The 19,455-nt window shown below is 60.1% G+C and overlaps 1 protein-coding gene across 2 annotated transcripts; it reads left to right on the top strand.

Moving 5' to 3' along the window:
• The first annotated feature begins 912 nt into the window (after nucleotides 1-912).
• TFEB (transcription factor EB) lies at nucleotides 913-18,832 on the top strand. 2 transcript variants are annotated; one of them, XM_041427075.1, is made up of 9 exons: nucleotides 913-1,475; nucleotides 14,009-14,238; nucleotides 14,308-14,562; nucleotides 14,651-14,731; nucleotides 15,281-15,401; nucleotides 15,528-15,584; nucleotides 15,930-16,005; nucleotides 16,117-16,264; nucleotides 16,547-18,832. In XM_041427075.1, the coding sequence occupies exons 2-9, from the start codon at nucleotides 14,044-14,046 to the stop codon at nucleotides 16,979-16,981; spliced, it is 1,368 nt and encodes a 455-aa protein (XP_041283009.1). In that variant the 5' UTR covers nucleotides 913-1,475; nucleotides 14,009-14,043; the 3' UTR covers nucleotides 16,982-18,832. The 2 variants fall into 2 exon arrangements, with proteins under 2 accessions (XP_041283009.1, XP_041283010.1); XM_041427076.1 differs by lacking the exon at nucleotides 913-1,475 and adding an exon at nucleotides 5,304-5,492.
• The last annotated feature ends 623 nt before the right edge of the window (nucleotides 18,833-19,455 follow it).

Raw genomic sequence — 19,455 nt, 5'->3', positions numbered from 1 at the left:
AAAGGGATGCAGGATCCTGGTGCAAGGAGCTCCACGATCCCCCTGTGTTCCTGAAGGAAATGAAAGAAGGATCCTGGTGCAAGGAGCTCCATGATCGCCATGTGGTCCCAGCCCAAGGGGATATAGGATCCTGGCCCACAGGGATGTAGGATCCTGGTCCAAAGGGAAGCAGGATCCTGGTCCAAGGAGCTCCAGGATCCCCGTGTGGTCCCAGACCAAAGGGATATAGGATCCTGGTCTGAAGGGATGTAGGATTGTGTCCAAAGGGAAGCAGGATCCTGGTCCAAGGAGCCCCACGATCCCTGTGTGGTCCCAGCCCAAAGGGATATAGGATCCTGGTCTGAAGGGATGTAGGATTGTGTCCAAAGGGAAGCAGGATCCTGGTCCAAGGAGCTCCAGGATCCCCCCGTGTTCCTGATGGAAAGGGAAGCAGGATCCTGGTCCAAGGAGCCCCACGATCCCTGTGTGGTCCCAGCCCAAAGGGATATAGGATCCTGGTCTGAAGGGATGTAGGATTGTGTCCAAAGGGAAGCAGGATCCTGGTCCAAGGAGCTCTACCATTCCCGTGTGGTCCCAGACCAAAGGGATGTAGGATCCTGGTCCAAAGGGAAGCAGGATCCTGGTGCAAGGAGCCCCACGTTCCCCCGTGCTCCTGACAGAAAGGGATGCACCATCCTGCCTCACGGGACTGCACCTCCACCGCACCCCTCCCCCCCACCCGACCCGTTTTTGGGGTGGAAACACCCACTTTGGAGGAGAAAAAAACCTCCAAACACTTTTGGGGAGGGCGCCTCCCCGCTTTCCAGGGAAGGGAAGCGCCAAGCCCAAACTCCTGCGGCCGGGCGGGGACTACAAGTCCCGGCAGGCGCGGACTGCAGCTCCCGGCGTGCCCGGGGCCGGCGGAGCGGAGCGAGGGCAGCGGAACGGGCCGGGCCGCGCCGGGCCGGGCGGGCGCTGCTGCTGCCCTCCCTCGGCACGGGGCCGAGCCGGGCCGAGCCGAGCCCAACCGGGCCGGGCTGCGCTGAGCAGAGCTGAGGAGCCCGACAGAACCGAGCCGGGACGAGCAGAGCCGAGTGGGGCCGAATTGAGCCGAGGAGTCGAATCGAGCGCAGCCGAACCGAGCCGAGTGGGGCCGAACTGAGCTGAGCAGAGCCGAGGAGCCGAACCGAGTCGGACCGAGCTCAGCCGAGTGAGGCCGGACAGAGCCGAACCGATCCGAGCGCAGCCGAACGGGGCTGAACCGCGCCGAGGGGCCGAACCGAGCCGGGCCGACAACAGCCGAGTGAGCCCGAACCGACCCGAGCGCGGCCGAACGGGGCTGAACCGGGCCGAGAGCAGCCGAGCGGGGCCGAGCAGACCCGAGCGGAGCCGAACGGGGCTGAACGGCGCCGAGGGGCCGAACCGAGCCGGGCCGAGCGCAGCCGAGCGAGGCCGAGCAGACCCGAATCACTTCGTCTCCTCGCCGTTCCCCACGGGTGAGTGCGGGGCCGGGGGTCCCGGGGGTCCTCGGGCAGCGGAGCCCACCTTGGGGGGGTGTTGGGGTGCTCCCCCCTGTCCTGCGTCGTCCCGGGGCGCTTTGAACTCGGAGTTGTTTTTTTTTCCCCTTATTTTGCTGTAAATAATCGCCCCCCCCGCGCCCCTCCGGCTCCAGCGCGGCTGCTGCGGGGGTTTTGGGGTCTCCAGCAGCTCGTCCCGGTGCCCTCTCCCAAAAACCGGCGGTTCTGGGGGCTGTGAGACCCCCGGTAGCTCGGGGGGACCTGCCCGGGTCGCCTTTCCCATCGGGAACCCCCCCGAACACGGTGGGGAAACTGAGGCACGGATGCTCCGGGATTCCCTGCACCCCCCGGTTTGGGGGACGCAAAGTGGGGACCCCTCTTGGGGTCTGAAAAGGTGGGAAATTGGGATACCTCGTGTCACCCGGCTTTTAGGGGGGGTCACCAAGAGGACACACAGCGTGGTCCCCCCCCTCCCGGGGAATTTGGGGGGGAATAGAGGGGGCTGCCCCGGAGCGATTAATTACATTCATGAATTAATTACGAAGCAGGAAAGGATTACGCAGCCCCCAGAGCTCCGGGCAGTCAGATGATGGGGGAAATTTCCTTTAAAAAAACCCAAAAATCCAACAACAAAAACCCAAAAAAAAAAAAAAAAGAATAGAAACACGAAGAAAATCTGGTGGTGATTGTGCTGGTGTAAGATAAATAAATAATCCGGTGCGAGTCTGGGGAAAGCAGGGCCCGTTTCCAGGAATCCCGGCGTGTTCCCGGCCCTTGGGGCACGGGGGGAGTTGGTTTTTTATATAACAGATCCTGCAGGCAGCGAAGGCAGCTTTGGGGGGGTTATTTTTTCTTTTTCCCCCCCCCTTTCTCTGTACTTCCCTGCCATGTTTGCTTGGCTTCATGCACGGCTGCTCCGAGCCGGGAATGGGGCTGGTTTGTGCCAGCCCGCTCTGCCTCACCTGCTGCTGGAAGGTGGGAAAGCCTAGCTGGGAATTTGGGATTGGGGTGGTGGGATTTGGGGGGGACACCCGGCTTGGGCTGGGGGTGGCTCAGGGCAGCACGTGGAGGGGAGCCCGGTGTTTTCCGAGGGATTCTGGGTTTGTTTCCTGAGGGATGCCAGCCCCGCATGTTTTGTGTTTTCTGAAGGATGTTGGGTTTGTTTCCTGAGGGATTCTGGGTTAATTTCCTGAGGAATTCTGGGTTTGCTTCCTGAGGGATTCTGGGTTTGCTTCCCAAGGGATGCCAGCCCCGCGTGTTTTGTGTTTTCTGAAGGATGTTGGGTTTGTTTCCTGAGGGATTCTGGGTTAATTTCCTGAGGAATTCTGGGTTTGCTTCCTGAGGGATTCTGGGTTTGCTTCCCAAGGAATGCCAGCCCCGCGTGTTTTGTGTTTTCTGAAGGATGTTGGGTTTGTTTCCTGAGGGATTCTGGGTTATTGCTTCCCGAGGGATGCCAGCCCCTCATGTTCTGTGTTTTCCAAGGGATGCTGGGTTTGTTTCCTGAGGAATTCTGGGTTAGTTTCCTGAGGAATTCTGGGTTTGCCTCCTGAGGAATGCTGGCACTGCTTGTTTTATGATTCCTGAGGGGTTCTGGGTTTGTTTCCTGAGGAATTCTGGGTTAGTTTCCTGAGGAATTCTGGGTTTGCTTCCCGAGGGATGCCAGCCCCTCATGTTTTGTGTTTTCCGAGGGATTCTGGGTTCATTTCCTGAGGAATTCTGGGTTTGCTTCCCGAGGGATGCCAGCCCCTCATGTTTTGTGTTTTCCGAGGGATTCTGGGTTCATTTCCTGAGGAATTCTGGGTTTGCTTCCCGAGGGATGCCAGCCCCTCATGTTTTGTGTTTTCCGAGGGATTCTGGGTTCATTTCCTGAGGAATTCTGGGTTTGCTTCCCGAGGGATGCCAGCCCCTCATGTTCTGTGTTTTCCGAGGGATCTGCCCGCCCTTATCAGTAGGAAACTGCAGACTGTGCCGGGGTGGAGCTGCTGCACGGGGCCATCCAGCATCCGGGTGTTTGGGATGGAGCTGTGAGCCCAGCCAGGGATTTTATTGCTTTTTCCACGCTTCACAGCGCCCACGTGTGTGCTCCTGGTCCCCCTGCCCTGCCCTGTTTTCCTGGAAGTGCTGTGGGAAATGGGAAGAGCCCCTTGGGATGTTGTGGTGGGTCACCAGAGCAGGGGGGACATTCCCAGGGCTGAGGGTGGGGTGGCCTGAGCAGCACAAAAAACAGGGAAATGAGGCTGGGGGGGCCACGCTGGGGGTGTCCCCCTCCGAAAATCCACAGTGCTGAGGGTAAAAACATCCTCATGTGGCGGAGTGGGGTCTGGAGTGATGGAATCTCATCCCTGGATTTGATGTTTCTCCCTCCTTTCCCTGGGCGTAGACAGCAGGGATGGAGCTGCCACACCCCTGTCCCCTCTGTGGGGACAAAACCTCCCATCTGGAGTTTTTGGGGTGGCTTTAGAGGGCACCTCAAGCTGGACTCTGCTGAAGGGAGCTGTTTTGTCAGTGCCCTGTGTGGGGTTATCCCATATCCCAGAAAAAGGGGAAGTTCTGGGGCCAGCAGCAGTGTCCTGGGCGTGGGGGCTGGCAGTGCCACCACATGTCCCTGTGGCAGCATGCTGGTGGTGGCAGCTCTGTGACAACTTCCCAGACCCCTGTTTGCTGTGAGGGACCCCAGGAGGACCCCAGAGGATCCCAGGAGGATCCCAGAGGATCCCAGGGAGCCAGCACCGGGTGTTTCACAACCCCATAAAAGAGCAGGGGGTGCTCAGAGGTGCCAGGTGTGCTGTCACCTTCCCGTGGTGGCACCACCTCCAGGAGCTTTTCCAACCTCTGTGGAGGGCAGCTGGGGTCACACTGGTGACTCCGTGGCCGTTGTCACCAGCTCTGTGACACTTGGGGGGCGTCAAAGGGGGGATTTCTCCCTGACCACACCGGGATTATTTCCGGCTCATCTTTTTTTCCTCTCGCTGTCACATCCAGGAGGAGCCCCCATGGCTCTTCCCTCATCCCTTCCAGATTCCTGTCCCTGCTCCTGGCGCCTGGCTGGTGCTTGGAGCAGGTTTTCCCTGCGGATTTACCCAGGAATTCCCAGGAATGGGGAGTCCCGTGCTCCGGGATGAGCTCTGGGTGCTGCTCCTCACCTTCCTGGGAGGCTGAGAAAATCAGGAGTGGGGGATTCTCCATCTCTGGGGGCCCAGGAGCAGTTCTGGGGGGGTTTTGGGAGGGGTGAGCTGCAGGAGCGTTGGGATGGGCACCTGGGGTGATTTTCAGCGGGTGCAGGGTGGGATCACCTGGCCGGGCTCACCTGGGGAGGGTTCAGGGTCTCCCCAATGTCCCTACAGGTTGTGCCACCTTCTCTTTAAAGCCTCTTCTAGGAATTGCCCCCGGGGTTTTGTCACCTTTCCTGGGAGCTCTTTTTGGCTCCAAACAAACTCCCCACACCCTGAGCTCTGCCTGGCTCCCCTCTTTTGGTTGAATGGGTGTAAATTCCGGATAAACCTGAAATTCCCATTCTGGGGACAGCCAGGGGGGTTCTTGGAGCCTCAGGGGGGTTCTTGGAGCCTCAGGGCCCAGCGAGGGCAGCTGCGCTGGCTCCTGCCCAGGCTGTGCCCTCGGGATTATTTTGGGAGTGGGAACATTTTGGAGGAAATGAGGAGGGGGCTGCACCCACCTGCCAGCATTTCCCTGCTCCCAGCTCGCTGCCAGCTGAGGAGGGAGCTGGCTGCCAGCAGGTTCGAGCATTTTGGAGAAACTGAGCAGGTGAAGGAGAAATCCCAGCTGGGTGGGGGGGAAAAAAAAAACCAAAAAAACCCTCGGAGCTCCTGCACGGGTCCAACCGGAGCGACGTGCCCGGGAGAGGCGGCACCGTGCCAGGCCAGGGGCTGGGCTGGCACCAGGGGCTCCCGAGGGAGCAGTTTGACCTTCAGGGAGCAGGAAAAGCTCCGGGCTGAGCCTGGCAGAGAGGAGGGCACAGCGCAAACCCCTCCGGAGCGGGTGAGCTGGGCACGGGAGGCGATGCCAGGGTGGGCACGGAGAGCCCCTGGATGGGGCTGGTTTGGGAGGGCAAGGCAGGGGCTGTCCCCAGTTTGTTTATTCCTGGGGGCTGGTTACACCAGCTCTGCCTCCACCGAGGCTCCGGGCTGGCTGCTGGGGGCTGGACGCGGCGTATTTATAAATATTACATCCCTGCAGCAGCACGGGGCTCCGAGGGAGGGAGCAGGGATGGAGGCGGCGCTGGGAGAGCCTGTGGCACTGGCAGGGGACAGGGGGTGGCCGCTGTCACCTTGGGCTGCTGGCAGGTGCCACCGTGAGCTTGGGGCGCCTGCAGCTCCGGGGCCGGTTCTGTCGAGCATCGCCCCGTTCTGGGTGGTTTGCCCCACTTTTTGGGGTGATTTCTCCCCACTTTCCGGGTGGTTTCTCCCCACTTTTTAGGATGATTTCTCCCCACTTTTTGGGGTGATTTCTCCCCACTTTATGGGTGGTTTCTCCCCACTTTCTGGGTGGTTTCTCCCCACTTTTTAGGATGATTTCTCCCCCCTTTCTGGGATGATTTCTCCCCACTTTTTAGGATGATTTCTGTCCCCTTTCTGGGATGATTTCTGTCCCCTTTCTGGGATGATTTCTGTCCCCTTTCTGGGATGATTTCTGTCCCCTTTCTGGGATGATTTCTCCCCACTTTCTGAGGTGATTTCTCTCCACTTTCTAGGGTGGTTTGTCTTCCTTTTCTGGGGTGGTTTCTCCCCACTTTTTAGGATGATTTCTCCCCACTTTCTGGGATGATTTCTCTCCACTTTCTGGGGTGATTTCTCCCCCCTTTCTGGGATGATTTCTCCCCACTTTTTAGGATGATTTCTGTCCCCTTTCTGGGATGATTTCTGTCCCCTTTCTGGGATGATTTCTCCCCACTTTCTGAGGTGATTTCTCTCCACTTTCTAGGGTGGTTTGTCTTCCTTTTCTGGGGTGGTTTCTCCCCACTTTTTAGGATGATTTCTCCCCACTTTCTGGGATGATTTCTCTCCACTTTCTGGGGTGATTTCTCCCCCCTTTCTGGGATGATTTCTCCTCTTTCTTGGGTGTTTTCTCCCCGTTTCTGGGGTGGTTTCTAGGATTCCGGGTGGCAGTGCTGTCCCAGCCCCTGCAGCGCTGGGGGCCGGGATGTGCAGTCCTGCCGGTTCCCCTGATTGCTCATTTATGCGCTTATTTCCAAAGGCCAACACCCAAATCTCCCGGAGTGACCCCGAGCCGGGCTTTTCCTTCGGGGCTGCTCCCGGCTTTCCTTTCCCGGGATTTGCAGCAGGACCTGGAGCCTGCCCGTCCCTTCCAAGGTCACCTCGGTCCCCTCCTCTGTCCTGATTAATCACCGGGGTGGTGGCTCAGCCCATCCTCCTGCCTGTTCACACTTTTATTTTTGATTGCTGCCCCGGAGGGGGCAGGGGCTGTGAATTCCCAGCCCGGTCAGTCGGACAGTGATGTTCCCATCAGGGCTCTGCAGCTCCTGCCCAGCTTTGTTTCGAGGGTCTGGCCCCTCCTGGGGGGGGTCCTGGGGGTCCCCCTGCCTCTCCCTGCACCCAAAACTCACCAGGAGTTGCCAATCTCCCCCTGCCGTGCCTAGCTGGGTGATGCTCAGCAGCCATCCCTGGGCTCTGTGGGGGTTTTTTTGGGGGTGAAAGAGAGGATTTTTGGAATGGAGAGACACCAGAGCAAGGCTGTGTGTGTATTATTAACCCCTTAATGGCTGGGCTCTCTTTGCCACACCTTGGCACCACCAAGGGGGTTTTTTATGGACCCTATTAATTCAGTGACACAAAGGACACGCAGCAGCAGGGCCTGATGCTTCTCCCTCCACCAATTCCCTGCCCCCTCCTGGGTGTGCCAGGCTTACCTGGCTGTTTGGGGCCAGCCCTGTTAATGTTTTTTTCCATGTGGGATCCCTCAGCCCTTTCCAGGCTCGGTGTTTAACGCTGGGCAGGGAAAACATTTGGCCTCTGACCCAGCGCCTGTTAACAACGTCCCGCTCCACGTTGCTGACATGCCGGGGCTAAAAACAGTCCTGGTGACTCAGTCCCTGGCTGCTGCTGTCAACTGACCCCGGGGTGGCTCTGCCAAGCCCCTCCTTTGCCTGCTCCTTCTGCCTCTCAGAGCTGGGAGAGTGGGGAAGGAGCCTCTGGATGGGGCTGGGATGGCTCCCAGGGGTCACAGGAATCCTGCTCCTGGATGGAAGTGGCCTCTGGATAGGCTGGGATTGCTCCCAGGGGTCACAGGAATCCTGCTCCTGGGTGGAAGGGGTCTCTGGATGGGCTGGGATGGTTCCCAGGGGTCACAGGAATCCTGCTCCTGGGTGGAAGGAGCCTCTGGATGGGGTGGGATTGCTCCCAGGGGTCACAGGAATCCTGTTCCTGGGTGGAAGGGGTCTCTGGATGGGGTGGGATGGCTCCCAGGGGTCACAGGAATCCTGCTCCTGGGTGGAAGGGGTCTCTGGATGGGGCTGGGATGGCTCCCAGGGGTCACAGGAGCTCTGATCCATAGAGCTCCTGGGTGGAAGGGGTCTCTGGATGGGGTGGGATGGTTCCCAGGGATCCCAGAACCCTGCCCCAAACAGCTCCTGAATGGAAGGAGCCTCTGGATGGGCTGGGGTGGTTCCCAGCGGTCACAGGAATCCTGCTCCTGGATGGAAGGGGCCTCTGGATGGGGTGGGATGGCTCCCAGGGGTCACAGGAGCTCTGTGGGGCAGAGCTCCTGGGTGGAAGGGGTCTCTGGATGGGGTGGGATGGTTCCCAGGGATCCCAGAACCCTGCCCCAAACAGCTCCTGGATGGAAGGAGCCTCTGGATGGGGCTGGGATGGTTCCTGTTGATTGCTGCCCCGGAGGGGGCAGGGGCTGTGAATTCCCAGCCCGGTCAGTCGGACAGTGATGTTCCCATCAGGGCTCTGCAGCTCCTGCCCAGCTTTGTTTCGAGGGTCTGGCCCCTCTTTGGGGGGGTCCTGGGGGTCCCCCTGCCTCTCCCTGCACCCAAAACTCACCAGGAATTGCAAATCTCCCCCTGCCGTGCCCAGCTGGGTGATGCTCAGCAGCCATCCCTGGGCTGTGGGGGTTTTTTGGGGGTCCTGGGGGTCCCCCTGCCTCTCCCTGCACCCAAAACTCACCAGGAGTTGCCAATCTCCCCCTGCCGTGCCCAGCTGGGTGGTGCTCAGCAGCCATCCCTGGCCTCTGTGGGGGGTTTTTTGGGGGTGAAAGAGAGGATTTTTGGAATGGAGAGACACCAGAGCAAGGCTGTGTGTGTATTATTAACCCCTTAATGGCTGGGCTCTCTTTGCCACACCTTGGCACCACCAAGGGGGTTTTTTATGGACCCTATTAATTCAGTGACACAAAGGACACGCAGCAGCAGGGCCTGATGCTTCTCCCTCCACCAATTCCCTGCCCCCTCCTGGGTGTGCCAGGCTTACCTGGCTGTTTGGGGCCAGCCCTGTTAATGTTTTTTTCCATGTGGGATCCCTCAGCCCTTTCCAGGCTCGGTGTTTAACGCTGGGCAGGGAAAACATTTGGCCTCTGACCCAGCGCCTGTTAACAACGTCCCGCTCCACGTTGCTGACATGCCGGGGCTAAAAACAGTCCTGGTGACTCAGTCCCTGGCTGCTGCTGTCAACTGACCCCGGGGTGGCTCTGCCAAGCCCCTCCTTTGCCTGCTCCTTCTGCCTCTCAGAGCTCGGAGTGTGGGGAAGGAGCCTCTGGATGGGGTGGGATGGCTCCCAGGGGTCACAAGAATCCTGCTCCTGGGTGGAAAGAGCCTCTGGATGGGGCTGGGATGGCTCCCAGGGGTCACAGAGCCCTGCTCCTGGATGGAAGGAAGCTCTGGATGGGCTGGGATTGCTCCCAGGGGTCCCACACAGCTCCTGGGTGGGTGCTGGGCTCCCCATCCAGCATTGCTGCTCTCTGGGGTTGGAGCTGGGGTTATCCTCCCGTTTTCCCTCCCATCCCCATCCCAGGGGCTGGATGGGGTCTCTGGAACCTCTGCTGCTGGGTCAGGGTTTCCAGGGGTGGCCCTGCTGCCAGGTCTGTGGGGAGCAATCCCTTCCTGAGCCCCTGCTCCTTCCTGGAGCTGCCCACCCTGAGCATTCCCAGGAGCTGAGCTGAGCCCTGGCACGGGGGGTGCCCTGGCAGGCCATCAATCACCCCGTGGTGGCCTTGCCAAGGGCGGGTGAAAGCCCCAAGGGGCAGCTGGGGCTGGTCCCAGCTGGGCAGGGCCACCTGGCTGCAGCTGCACTCCTGGCCTGGGGCTGCAGGGAGCACGGGGACGTGGTGCAAAGCACCCTGGGGTGTCCCCAGCGCTGTCACACAGGTGTGCTGCTGGCACTGCCACTCTGGGGACCAGCTGGGAGGGCTGGGGGAACCCCAGGTGCTGCTGAGCTGTCACAGGGTGGTGGGGACCTCAAAGCTCAGCTCATTCCATGGGCAGGGACACTGAAGGTGTCCCAAACCCCGTCCAGCCTGGCCTGGGGCACTCCCAGGGATCCAGGGGCAGCCACAGCTTCTCTGGGAATTCCATCCCTGCTCCCCCCACCCTCCCAGGGAGCAATTCCTTCCCAAAATCCCTAAATCTATCCCTATCCTCTGGCAGTTTGAAGCCATTCCTCCTTGTCCTGACACTCCAGGCCTTTTTCTCTCCCCATCTTTCTTGCCAGCTCCCCAAACTTTGCCTTTTCCAGCCTTTTTTCCACCCACAATCCAGGTGCTTGCTCTGCCCCACTCTGGGTGGGGGATCCCTGCGTGCCACATCCCCTGCAGTGACAAGGGACAGATTTGCCCCTCTGCATTTACAGAGGTGTCCCTGGGACACACCCAGTCCCGGGTGGCACTGCCTGCATCAATTTTTCCACGCTTTTTCTCAGCCCTCTTGCTCACTGCTGTGCTGCAGTGACAAAAAACAAGCAGGTTTGGAGAGGGTTTTTTGCAACTTCCCCCCCTACACCCCACGTGGCTGCTGAAAAAGAGGAACACGGGGCTGGCCCGGGTGAGGGGGAGCTGTGACCTGCTGGCACTGCCACCTGCAGGGTCCCCAAGCCCCTCTGTGACCTGCAGGGTCCCCAAGCCCCTCTATTCTGCACCCAGTAACCCCAGCCTCATTGTCCCCTGTCCCCTGTCACAGCAGGGTGACAGCAGAGCCTGTCCCCAGGCTGGGACACACACGGGATGGATTTGTGGCTGTGTGATGAGGTGACAGCTTGGTGACATCAGAGCAAGCCCTGGGCTCGGGGCTCCCCGGGCTGGGGTCCCTTGTGCTCCCTCCCTGCCACCCCCGGGTTTGAGAATGAAAAACGAGGAAGGAAGGAAGGAAGGAAGGAAGGGAAGGCTGGGCCGGCCCGTGGCGAGCGCCAAAGCTGTTTTCACTTCTTTCTTCTCCTTTTCCTTCTCACTGCCCCTCAGTTCCCAGCCCAGCTGGGGTCAGGGTGGGTGGATGGTCCCTGCCCTGTCCCCCCTCCTGTCCCCAGGGTCCCCTCTCCCTCCCGGAGCTGCTGATTGATTTTTCCACTGGTAAACGGCCCCGATCGACCGGGAAATAAAACACAGGAGGGGCCTGCTGCAGTGACTTTGGGGGTTCTCCTGGCTCCCCGTTCTCAGAGGGGTGGCAGGAGGTGTGTGGCACCTGCCGGGGGTGCTGTGGCCGTGCCAGGCACCCGGTGCCACCTCCCCTGCCAGGGTAAGGCGATCCCCGCGGCTAAATCTGGAAAATGCCTGCGGGCAGCTTGGGTTTCCCAGGCACACCTGAGCCTGGGGACGCTGCTGTGGCTCCTCCAGGTGCTGTGTCCCTTCAGGTGGCACTGGGTGGCCCCTGCCAGCTCGGGCAGTGGCTCTGTCACCAGCCTGGCCCCCAGCACTGTCTGTCCGGCACGTCCCAGCGGTCGCTGAGCAGCCACCCCCGTGTCACCAGCGGCTGTCACCGCGGGGCTGAGGGACAGCTCGGGGCTCTGGGGGGCTGAGGGAGGGCTGGGGCAGCTCTGGGGATGCTCCAGCTGGAGCCACCCCCGAGTGCCACTGGGGGCTCGGGTTCTTGCTGATGTGACACCCCCGGAGGGAGAGCGAGGAAGGGCCAGAAATAAATAACCAGAAATAACCAGAAACAACCAGAAATAAATAACCAGAAATAAACAGAAATAAACAGAAATAACCAGAAATAACCAGAAACAACATAACCAGAACAGAAATAACCAGAAATAACCAGAAATAACCGAACTCCTGAGCAGCAGCAGGGACGTTGGGAAGGGAAATGCATTCCCTGGCTCCAGCCCTGCCGTGGGGCTGGGGGTGCTGCTGGAGCATGGCTGCAGCCTGGACAGCCCCTGTCCTGTGCTCCTCTGGGCTGGAAAAGTGGAGTTGGGCTGTGGAGAGGGGCTGGGATCATCCAGATTTGATCCATCCCTTTTGACCCCTCCATGCCCTTCCCAGCTGCTCCAGCTCCCACTCCAGTGGTGCCTCCCTGGGCACCAGGATGAGCCTGGGAAACCTCTCCTGATTTTTCTATCTCCCCACCCTTGCTCTCTCTCCTGCCTCTCCAGCTCTTTCAAAGGGTTCCCAACTGTCCTCAAAGTGTGGAAAAAAGCTGGAGAATTTTGATTCTTGTGGGTGTTGCAGCCTCCAGGGACAAGGCTGGCTTGGGCTCTCCCAGTAGGGACCAGTCTGGGGCTCCCACTGGTGGCTGTGGCTCAGTGGGAGAGGCACTGGGTGCCCTCCCAGGAATAACAGGCTGGAGCTGCCATTCCAGTGCTCTTGTGGCTGTCCCCGTGGATCAGGGGAGGGTGGGCTGTGTCCCCAGGGTGGGACGTGGGCCCCATGTCCCCATCCTGTCCCGCTGCCACCCTCCTGCCGGGGCTGACTCAGAGTGAAAGCAGAAGCTGCTCAGAATTTTGGGGGCTGGGGGGGAAGCCAAGCAGAACCAAAGGGCTTATTTTAAACCTGACCTAATTTCCCCCCTTCTCCTCACCAAGCCAAGCCCTGGCCACCCTTCCCCATCCTCATCCTCATCTTCTGCAGCTCTTCTCAGGAGTTTTTGGCTCTCCCACCCCCGTTTTCTGCAGCTTGGGGGGGTCCTGCAGCCAGGCTGGGTGGTGGCACCGGGACCAGCGGGGCTCAGTGGGTGCTGTGTTGGGGGTGGCTTCCTGTGACACCCACGAGTGCCAGCCCTTCTTGAGAAAAGCCTCTCTCCCTTCCCTTCGAGTGTTTTGGGGTTGTGCATCCCCTGTGGGTTTCCTCTTAATTCAGCCTTGTTTTGGGGTTGTGCACCCCCCGTGGGTTTTCCCCTTAATTCAGCCTTGGTTTGGGGTTGTGCATCCCCCGTGGGTTTCCCCCTTAATTCAGCCGTGTTCCATCCTCTGGGGGCTGTCTCTGGGGTCTTTTCCAGGGTTTTATTTCTCACCCCACCTCTCCCCCGTGCCCTCCTCCAGCGCTGTTGGCACTTCCCCTTCACGGAGCTCCAGTGGGTCGCTGTCCCCGGCTCTGGGCTCCCATCCCCCTTGGGCCGGGCCACCATGGATAATGAATTCCCCTCCCCGGGCCGCTCAATAGCTGCTCTTGAGCTGTGTCATCCTCCTTGATTTCATTTCCCCTCCGGGTAACGCGTGGCACCGGCTGCGGGTGGCTGTCGCCACCGAGGCCCCTCCATCTCTGAGCTTCCATTTAAACAGCAAAAAAAACCCCTCCAGATTTCTCTGCTTTCCCCTCCCTGCCTGTTCCCCCGGCAGCTTTTCCTTTGCCTGCCGTTCCCTGGGATGCTGCTGCGCTCCTCCCGCATCCCAGCCCCGTGGAAAGCCCTGCCGGCCGTGCCCGGGGGCTGCTCCCCGAGCCCCGGCATCCCCCACCCTGCTCGGGCCGCCGTCCCCTTTGTCCCGGCGAACAAGGGCCGGTCTGTGCCGCTCCGTGCCCGCTGCGGTCCCCCCCGTCCCCGCGCTCGCGTGCGGGTCCCGCACAGAGCTCGCCTTGTTCGCCCCGCGCCCGGCCGGGCTCTGCTGCCACCGGCCCCCGGCTCCTGGCACCCGCCGGCCTTTTCTTGCTGCCCTTCCCTCGCTTTCTCTTTCCCTTTCGCTCCCGGGCTCGCTCTGGGCTCTGCTGTCGCTGCGGTGTTTGGGAAGTGGCTGCGGGGTGAGTGCACGGCGCGGGGTCCTGGCTGCTCCATCGGGGTTCCCTTCCTGCCAGACCCTAATTTCCCCCCTCTCCTTGTCAATCCCCGCTCTGGCCACCCTTCCCCATCCTCAGTTTCCCTTCTCTGGAGCTTCCTGGGGGTGCTTTTGACTTCCTCAGCCCTTTTTTCTGTAAGGAGGCAGCTGTGGGCGGGGGTCTCACAGCCAGGCTGGGTGGTGGCACCAGGTCCTCCTGCCGTGTGACAGCAGGGCAGAGCCATCCTGGGATGTCCCCCCTGCTTTAGTCACCACCCAGTGCGGGCGCTCCGGGACGCCTCTCCGTGCCTCAGTTTCCCCTGTGCGCAAGGCTGTCGGTGACGTGCCGTGTCCCCCCGCCAGGGTGACCCCTGTGGCCGCCAGCCCCGCGTGTCACCATGGCGTCCCGCATCGGGCTGCGGATGGAGCTGATGAAGCAGCAGGCGCAGCAGGAAGCCGAGCGGGAGCGGGTGCAGCAGCAGATGATGATGAGCTACATGCAGCAGCAGCGCATGCCTGTGGCCTCCAGCCCCGCCATCAACACCCCCGTCCACTTCCAGTCCCCACCTCCCGTGCCCGGAGAGGTCCTCAAGGTACCGTGGTGTCCCCTCACCCGGGGGTGGGATGTCCCACGGGGTCCCTGATGGGTTTTGTCCCCGCAGGTCCAGTCGTACCTGGAGAACCCCACCACCTACCACCTGCAGAAGTCTCGGGACAAGAAGGTGCAGGCTTATCTCTCGGAAACCTACGGGAACAAGTTCGCTGCCCACGTCAGCCCCGCCAGCCACTCTCCCAAGCCACCCCCGGCCGCGTCCCCCGGCGTCCGGCCCGGCCATGTCCTGTCCTCCTCGGCAGGCAACAGCGCTCCCAACAGCCCCATGGCCATGCTCAACATCGGCTCCAACCCCGAGCGGGAGGTGAGGAGGTGTCACCGGGCTGCTGGGGACACGCAGGGTGCTGGGGAGGGCGCAGGAGCCCATAGGGACTTGTCCTTTTGCCTTTCAGTTTGATGAGGTCATCGATGACATCATGCGCCTGGATGATGTTTTGGGTTACATGAACCCTGAAGTGCACATGCCCAACACGGTGAGTGGGGGGTGACAGGACATGGGGGTGCCACAGCACTGTCCTTGCAGCTACAGAGGTGGCACAGAGGGGACCTTCTGCCACGTCCCCACAGCGGTGCCTTGGTGGCAGCCCTAGCCAGCCTTGTCCCTGGAGACTGCAATACCCACAAGAATCAATTCTCCAGCTTTTTTCCCCTTGGGGACAGTTGGGAACCGTTTGAAAAAGCTGGAGAGGTAGGAGTGAGGCATGGGGAGATGGGAGAGCCAGGAGAGGTTTCCCTGCCAGGACCTTCCCCAGAGCAGCGCCGTGTCCGGGGCAGATCCGTGTGGCAGCTCGTGCCTCCCAGTGGGATTCATCCTGCCCAGCCCTTCTCAGAGGTGATTCACCTGCCCTATTTTAGATGTTGGTCACGGGAGGGGATCAGCTGTGTCCTTTGAAGTCCTGTTTTCTTTTCAGCTCTGGTGAAAGCTGCTTTAAGCTGGGAGGACGATTCCACCTGCCCGGCTGGGTGTGATACCGGTGCCCAGCCCTGCATGGAGCTAACCCAGCTGTCCCTCTGCTTTCCAGCTGCCCATGTCCAGCAGTCACATGAATGTCTACAGTGGGGACCCGCAGGTGACAGCGTCACTCGTTGGTGTCACCAGCAGCTCCTGCCCCGCCGACCTCACCCAGAAGAGAGAACTCACAGGTACGTCCTGGCCCCAGAGCAAGGGACAAAAATGGGGCTGCCCTGTCCCCATGGGGGTACAGGGGCTCCAGTGGCAGCCCAGGTGTAGCTTTGTCCCCTCTGGGTGACACCGTGGGTCTCTTGCAGATGCCGAGAGCCGAGCCCTGGCCAAAGAGCGCCAGAAGAAAGACAATCACAACCTGAGTGAGTTCAGCCCTGCCTTTTTCCATCCCTCCTCATCCTCACTCCCACTTCCTCTGAGCTGGGTCCCCCTTCCCATCCCAGGAAAGACCCCCTGAGCCCCTCGTTCCTGGCTGTGCACAGTGGGGTACAGGGGACACCCCAGTGTCCTCCTGGAGGAGATCAGACCTGCTGGGCCGTATGGAGCAGGGTTGGCTCCTGAGCTTCCTCATCCTGGGCTCCCCAATCCCACCGGGGCACAGCAGAGGGATGTGGGACACGAGGGACAGGAAGGACACGTGGGAGGGACACGGAGCCTTCCCTGCTCCTGCTGCCTCCTCACTTCCGTGGCTCTCCTGTCACCCGCAGTCGAGCGGCGGCGAAGGTTCAACATCAACGACCGCATCAAGGAGCTGGGAATGCTGATCCCCAAAGCCAACGACCTGTACGTACCCACGGCTCCCAAACTGGGCTCACCGGGGGCTCCTGGGTGAGGAGGGGTGAGGGGCCACACTGCTGGCACCCAGCTCCATCCCTTTCTCCATCCTGGTGACAGGGACGTGCGCTGGAACAAAGGGACAATCCTGAAGGCGTCCGTGGACTACATCAAGAGGATGCAGAAGGACCTGCAGAGGTCCCGGGACCTGGAGAATCACTCGAGGCGCCTGGAGATGGCCAACAAGCAGCTGCTGCTCCGCATCCAGGTGAGCTTCCCTGGGCTCTGCCCTGCCCCAGCCCCACCAGCCCCTCACTCCTGCCCCGCCGAGGGCATGGCCAGGGTGTCTCCTGCTGGTTTTTGGCTGGGAAGTCACCAGGAGGAAGGTCTTGAGATGAACCTGATGTCTTGAGGCTCACTGCAGCGTGCTGAGCTTCGCATGGATCTTCCAGGAGCTCCTTCCCTGCGGGCTTCTCACCTCTGTCAGTGTCCCTGTGCCGTGTCCCCGAGTGTGACACCCCCACCGAAGCCCTGTGTGTCCCCTTGGCAGGAGCTGGAGATGCAGGCACGCGTCCACGGGCTGCCCACCTCCTCTCCCTCGGGCGTCAACGTGGCCGAGCTGGCTCAGCAGGTGGTCAAGCAAGAAGCCAGCGGGGACGAGGGGACCCTGGAGCCGCTGCTGCCACCCCCAGACCCCGAATCGCAGCCGCAGCCGGCGCTGCCCGCGCCGCCCCAGTCTCCCTTTCACCAGCTGGACTTTACCCACAGCCTGAGCTTCGATGACAGCTCCTTCCCGGACAGCCTGGAGCCCGGGCACAGCACTTCCTTCCCATCCCTATCCAAGAAGGAGCTGGACTTGATGCTGATGCAGGACACGATGCTGCCCCTGGCCTCTGACCCCTTGTTCTCAGCCATGTCCCCCGAGGCCTCCAAGGCCAGCAGTCGCCGCAGCAGCTTCAGCATGGAGGACGCGGACATGCTGTGATGGGCAGCTGCCAGGGCAGGGATTGCAGCACCAGCTTTGGGTGGGCAAGTCCCAGGACGCTCCTGGCAGGAGGAACCCATCCCACCATGCACTTGAACCTTCCCAGGAGTACCTTTGTCTATGCAACGGGGCTCGGGTCGGGTGCCACCGTGTCTTTCGCAGCTTCTTTTTTGCCAGGAGGAGAATGGACCTGCCTGGCTTTGCCGTGGCCCTGGCCTGGCTGCAGATTCCACAGCCTGGGAGTGACATCTGGGCTGCTTTGCCTTTCAGCAGAAGCCTCCTGGCCTCACCCCCTTGCCCTGGGGTGGTGCCTGGGAGCCTCGAGCCCCCAGGACGATGCCGCGAGCTTTGTGTCCTATTTGGTGTCTCCTCGCCTTGCTCTGGGATCCTTCATCCCCACCGAGTCTTCCCCAGCCCCTGGATGCTTCCCAGTCCATCCAGTTCCTCCTTCCCGGGAGCACCTGCTGCCTCTGGGGTCACAGCAGGGTGACAAGGTGTTAATTAGAGTGTGTTCGTTAATACGGCACCACCGGGGGTGCTGTCTGCAGGTGGGTGTTGAAGGTTCCAGAACGCCTGGAATGGGGGGGGTTTGATGCTCCACCAAGCCCCTGTTGTCACCCCCACCACCCCAAAACCTCAGGGCAAGGCTGCCAGGTGACCCTGAGTGTCCTCGAGGTGTCCCCGCAGTGGCTCTGCCCTGTGACACCCCCCAGCTCTTTCCTGGGAGGATAAAAGGCTTTTCCACTTCTTTTTTTTGGGGGGATACTTCTCCAAAGTCCTGCCCCACGTGGGCCTGAAGCTCCAGGCTGTGACCAGGGAATGGTTTGTGCCAGCTGCCAAACCTGAGCTGCTGCTCCCAGCTGGGGGTTCAGGGGTTGTTTCTCTTCCCAGTGTCACCAGTTTGTTCCACAGCTCTGTACTGGGGAGCTGCTTTGGGTCCTGACTTCCCGATCCAGCTGGGAAGAGCAGGGGAAGGATGGAAAATCCTCCAGGGGTTATTGAGGGGGAGGAGGGAAGCTGGAGAGGAGAGGAGACCCCTTGGGGATCGTCCCCCCTGGGCTGTGGGGTCACTCTGTGCCCCCATCCTGGAGCTGGGTGTCCTGGGGGGACACAGGTGGCCCGTGGTGGCAGGATTTGGGGGACAGAGGGGCCCGTGGTGGCAGGATTTGGGGGACAGGGGGGCCCGTGGTGGCAGGATTTGGGGACAGCCCCACGGAGGGGCCCGTGGGACGTGAGGGTGTGGGGAAGTGCAGAGGGAGGAGGAGTTGGAGCAGGAGGGGACCTGAGGGGACACTGGGTGACCTGAGAGGGACTCCGGGTGCTCTCCTGGGGATGAGGAGGATTTGGGGGACCTCAGAGCCCCCTCCAGGGCCAGGGGGGGGCTCGGAGCTGGAGCTCTGGGGGTGTTCACAGGAGGCCTTGGCACCCTTTGTGTGCTGCCATCAGTGCCTGGACAGAGAATTGTCCCCAGCAGGGTCACCCTGGCCGTGCTGGGGACCCGTGGGCGTGGGAGAGCCACGGGTCTGTGCCCTCCAGAGGGGCTGGTGGCTGCTCCAGGGCACAAAACCCCACGGGAAATGTGGATTATTGTGGCTTTAGGGTGCCCTTGGGCACTGCTCAGCACGAGATGTCTCCCCTGGCTGTGAGTAAACAGTTGTGGATTATAATTACTATTTTTTTTAAAATCTTTTTGGGAGTTTTGTTTGTTTTTTCTTTTTTTTTTTTTTTTTTTTTTTTTTTAATGCACTGTGCCCTGATTAAAAAATTTTACTACTGTTTTATAAATAAATGTATAAAAGAATGAACTGGAATGGAAGAAGAATCATTAAAAATATATTTATTTACAACATCCTGGAGCGTGGCAGCTTCTTCTTTGTCCTGGAGGCTGGAACAGCATCACCTCTGGTTTTGGGGACTCTCCTGCCCAGTGCAAGGGGAAAAAAAATCTGTTTTTAAAGTGTCCTGCTGAGCTTGTGCCTGGCAAAACTTATCCCAAGCCACATCTGCAGCCCCTCAGCCACGTGCCAGACTCCCACTCCCCTCGGTGCTGGTGTTAAACACACACAGGAGGGGGAAAAAAGCGAGAAAATCCACCTTAAATTAGACTTCCCAGGCTGGAAAATCACAGGGGTTTACCTTAGAAACTTTATTAAAAGGAGAAGGAGGGGAAAAAAGAGCAAGAAGAGGCTGAGGGGGGGCAGAAGGAGCGAGTGGTTCCAGACACTTTAGAGGAAAAAAAAAAAATTAAAAAAAAAAAGAATCCCTGATTTGATTTATCAGGGGAGTGTGAACACTAAATAGAGAACAACGCCTGAAGTGTGAATTATTTCCTATATTAACACAGAGAAAAACTGATAGCCTTTTCATGTCAGGAGAATAGCAGTGGGGAGGGAGGGGAGCCAATGACATTGTTCCAGCCCGGGCTTTGCTCACTCTTTATCAGCCCGAGATCAAAATTTATTCCCAGGATGAGG

This window comes from Onychostruthus taczanowskii, unplaced genomic scaffold (assembly GCF_017590055.1).
Source record: "Onychostruthus taczanowskii isolate IOZ18803 unplaced genomic scaffold, ASM1759005v1 scaffold97, whole genome shotgun sequence".
NCBI classification, from domain to species: domain Eukaryota; kingdom Metazoa; phylum Chordata; class Aves; order Passeriformes; family Passeridae; genus Onychostruthus; species Onychostruthus taczanowskii.
The sequence above is the reverse complement of the archived record's forward strand: the minus strand, read 5'-3'. Positions and strand labels throughout refer to the sequence as shown.

Bases quoted from the DNA above. Each gene is read 5' to 3' on its own strand.
- TFEB (XM_041427075.1), top strand. From the start codon at position 14,044: ATGGCGTCCCGCATCGGGCTGCGGATGGAGCTGATGAAGCAGCAGGCG. The intron at 15,402-15,527 runs GTACGTCCTGGC...GGTCTCTTGCAG, and splicing joins CCAGAAGAGAGAACTCACAG to ATGCCGAGAGCCGAGCCCTG. The intron at 16,265-16,546 runs GTGAGCTTCCCT...TCCCCTTGGCAG, and splicing joins AGCTGCTGCTCCGCATCCAG to GAGCTGGAGATGCAGGCACG.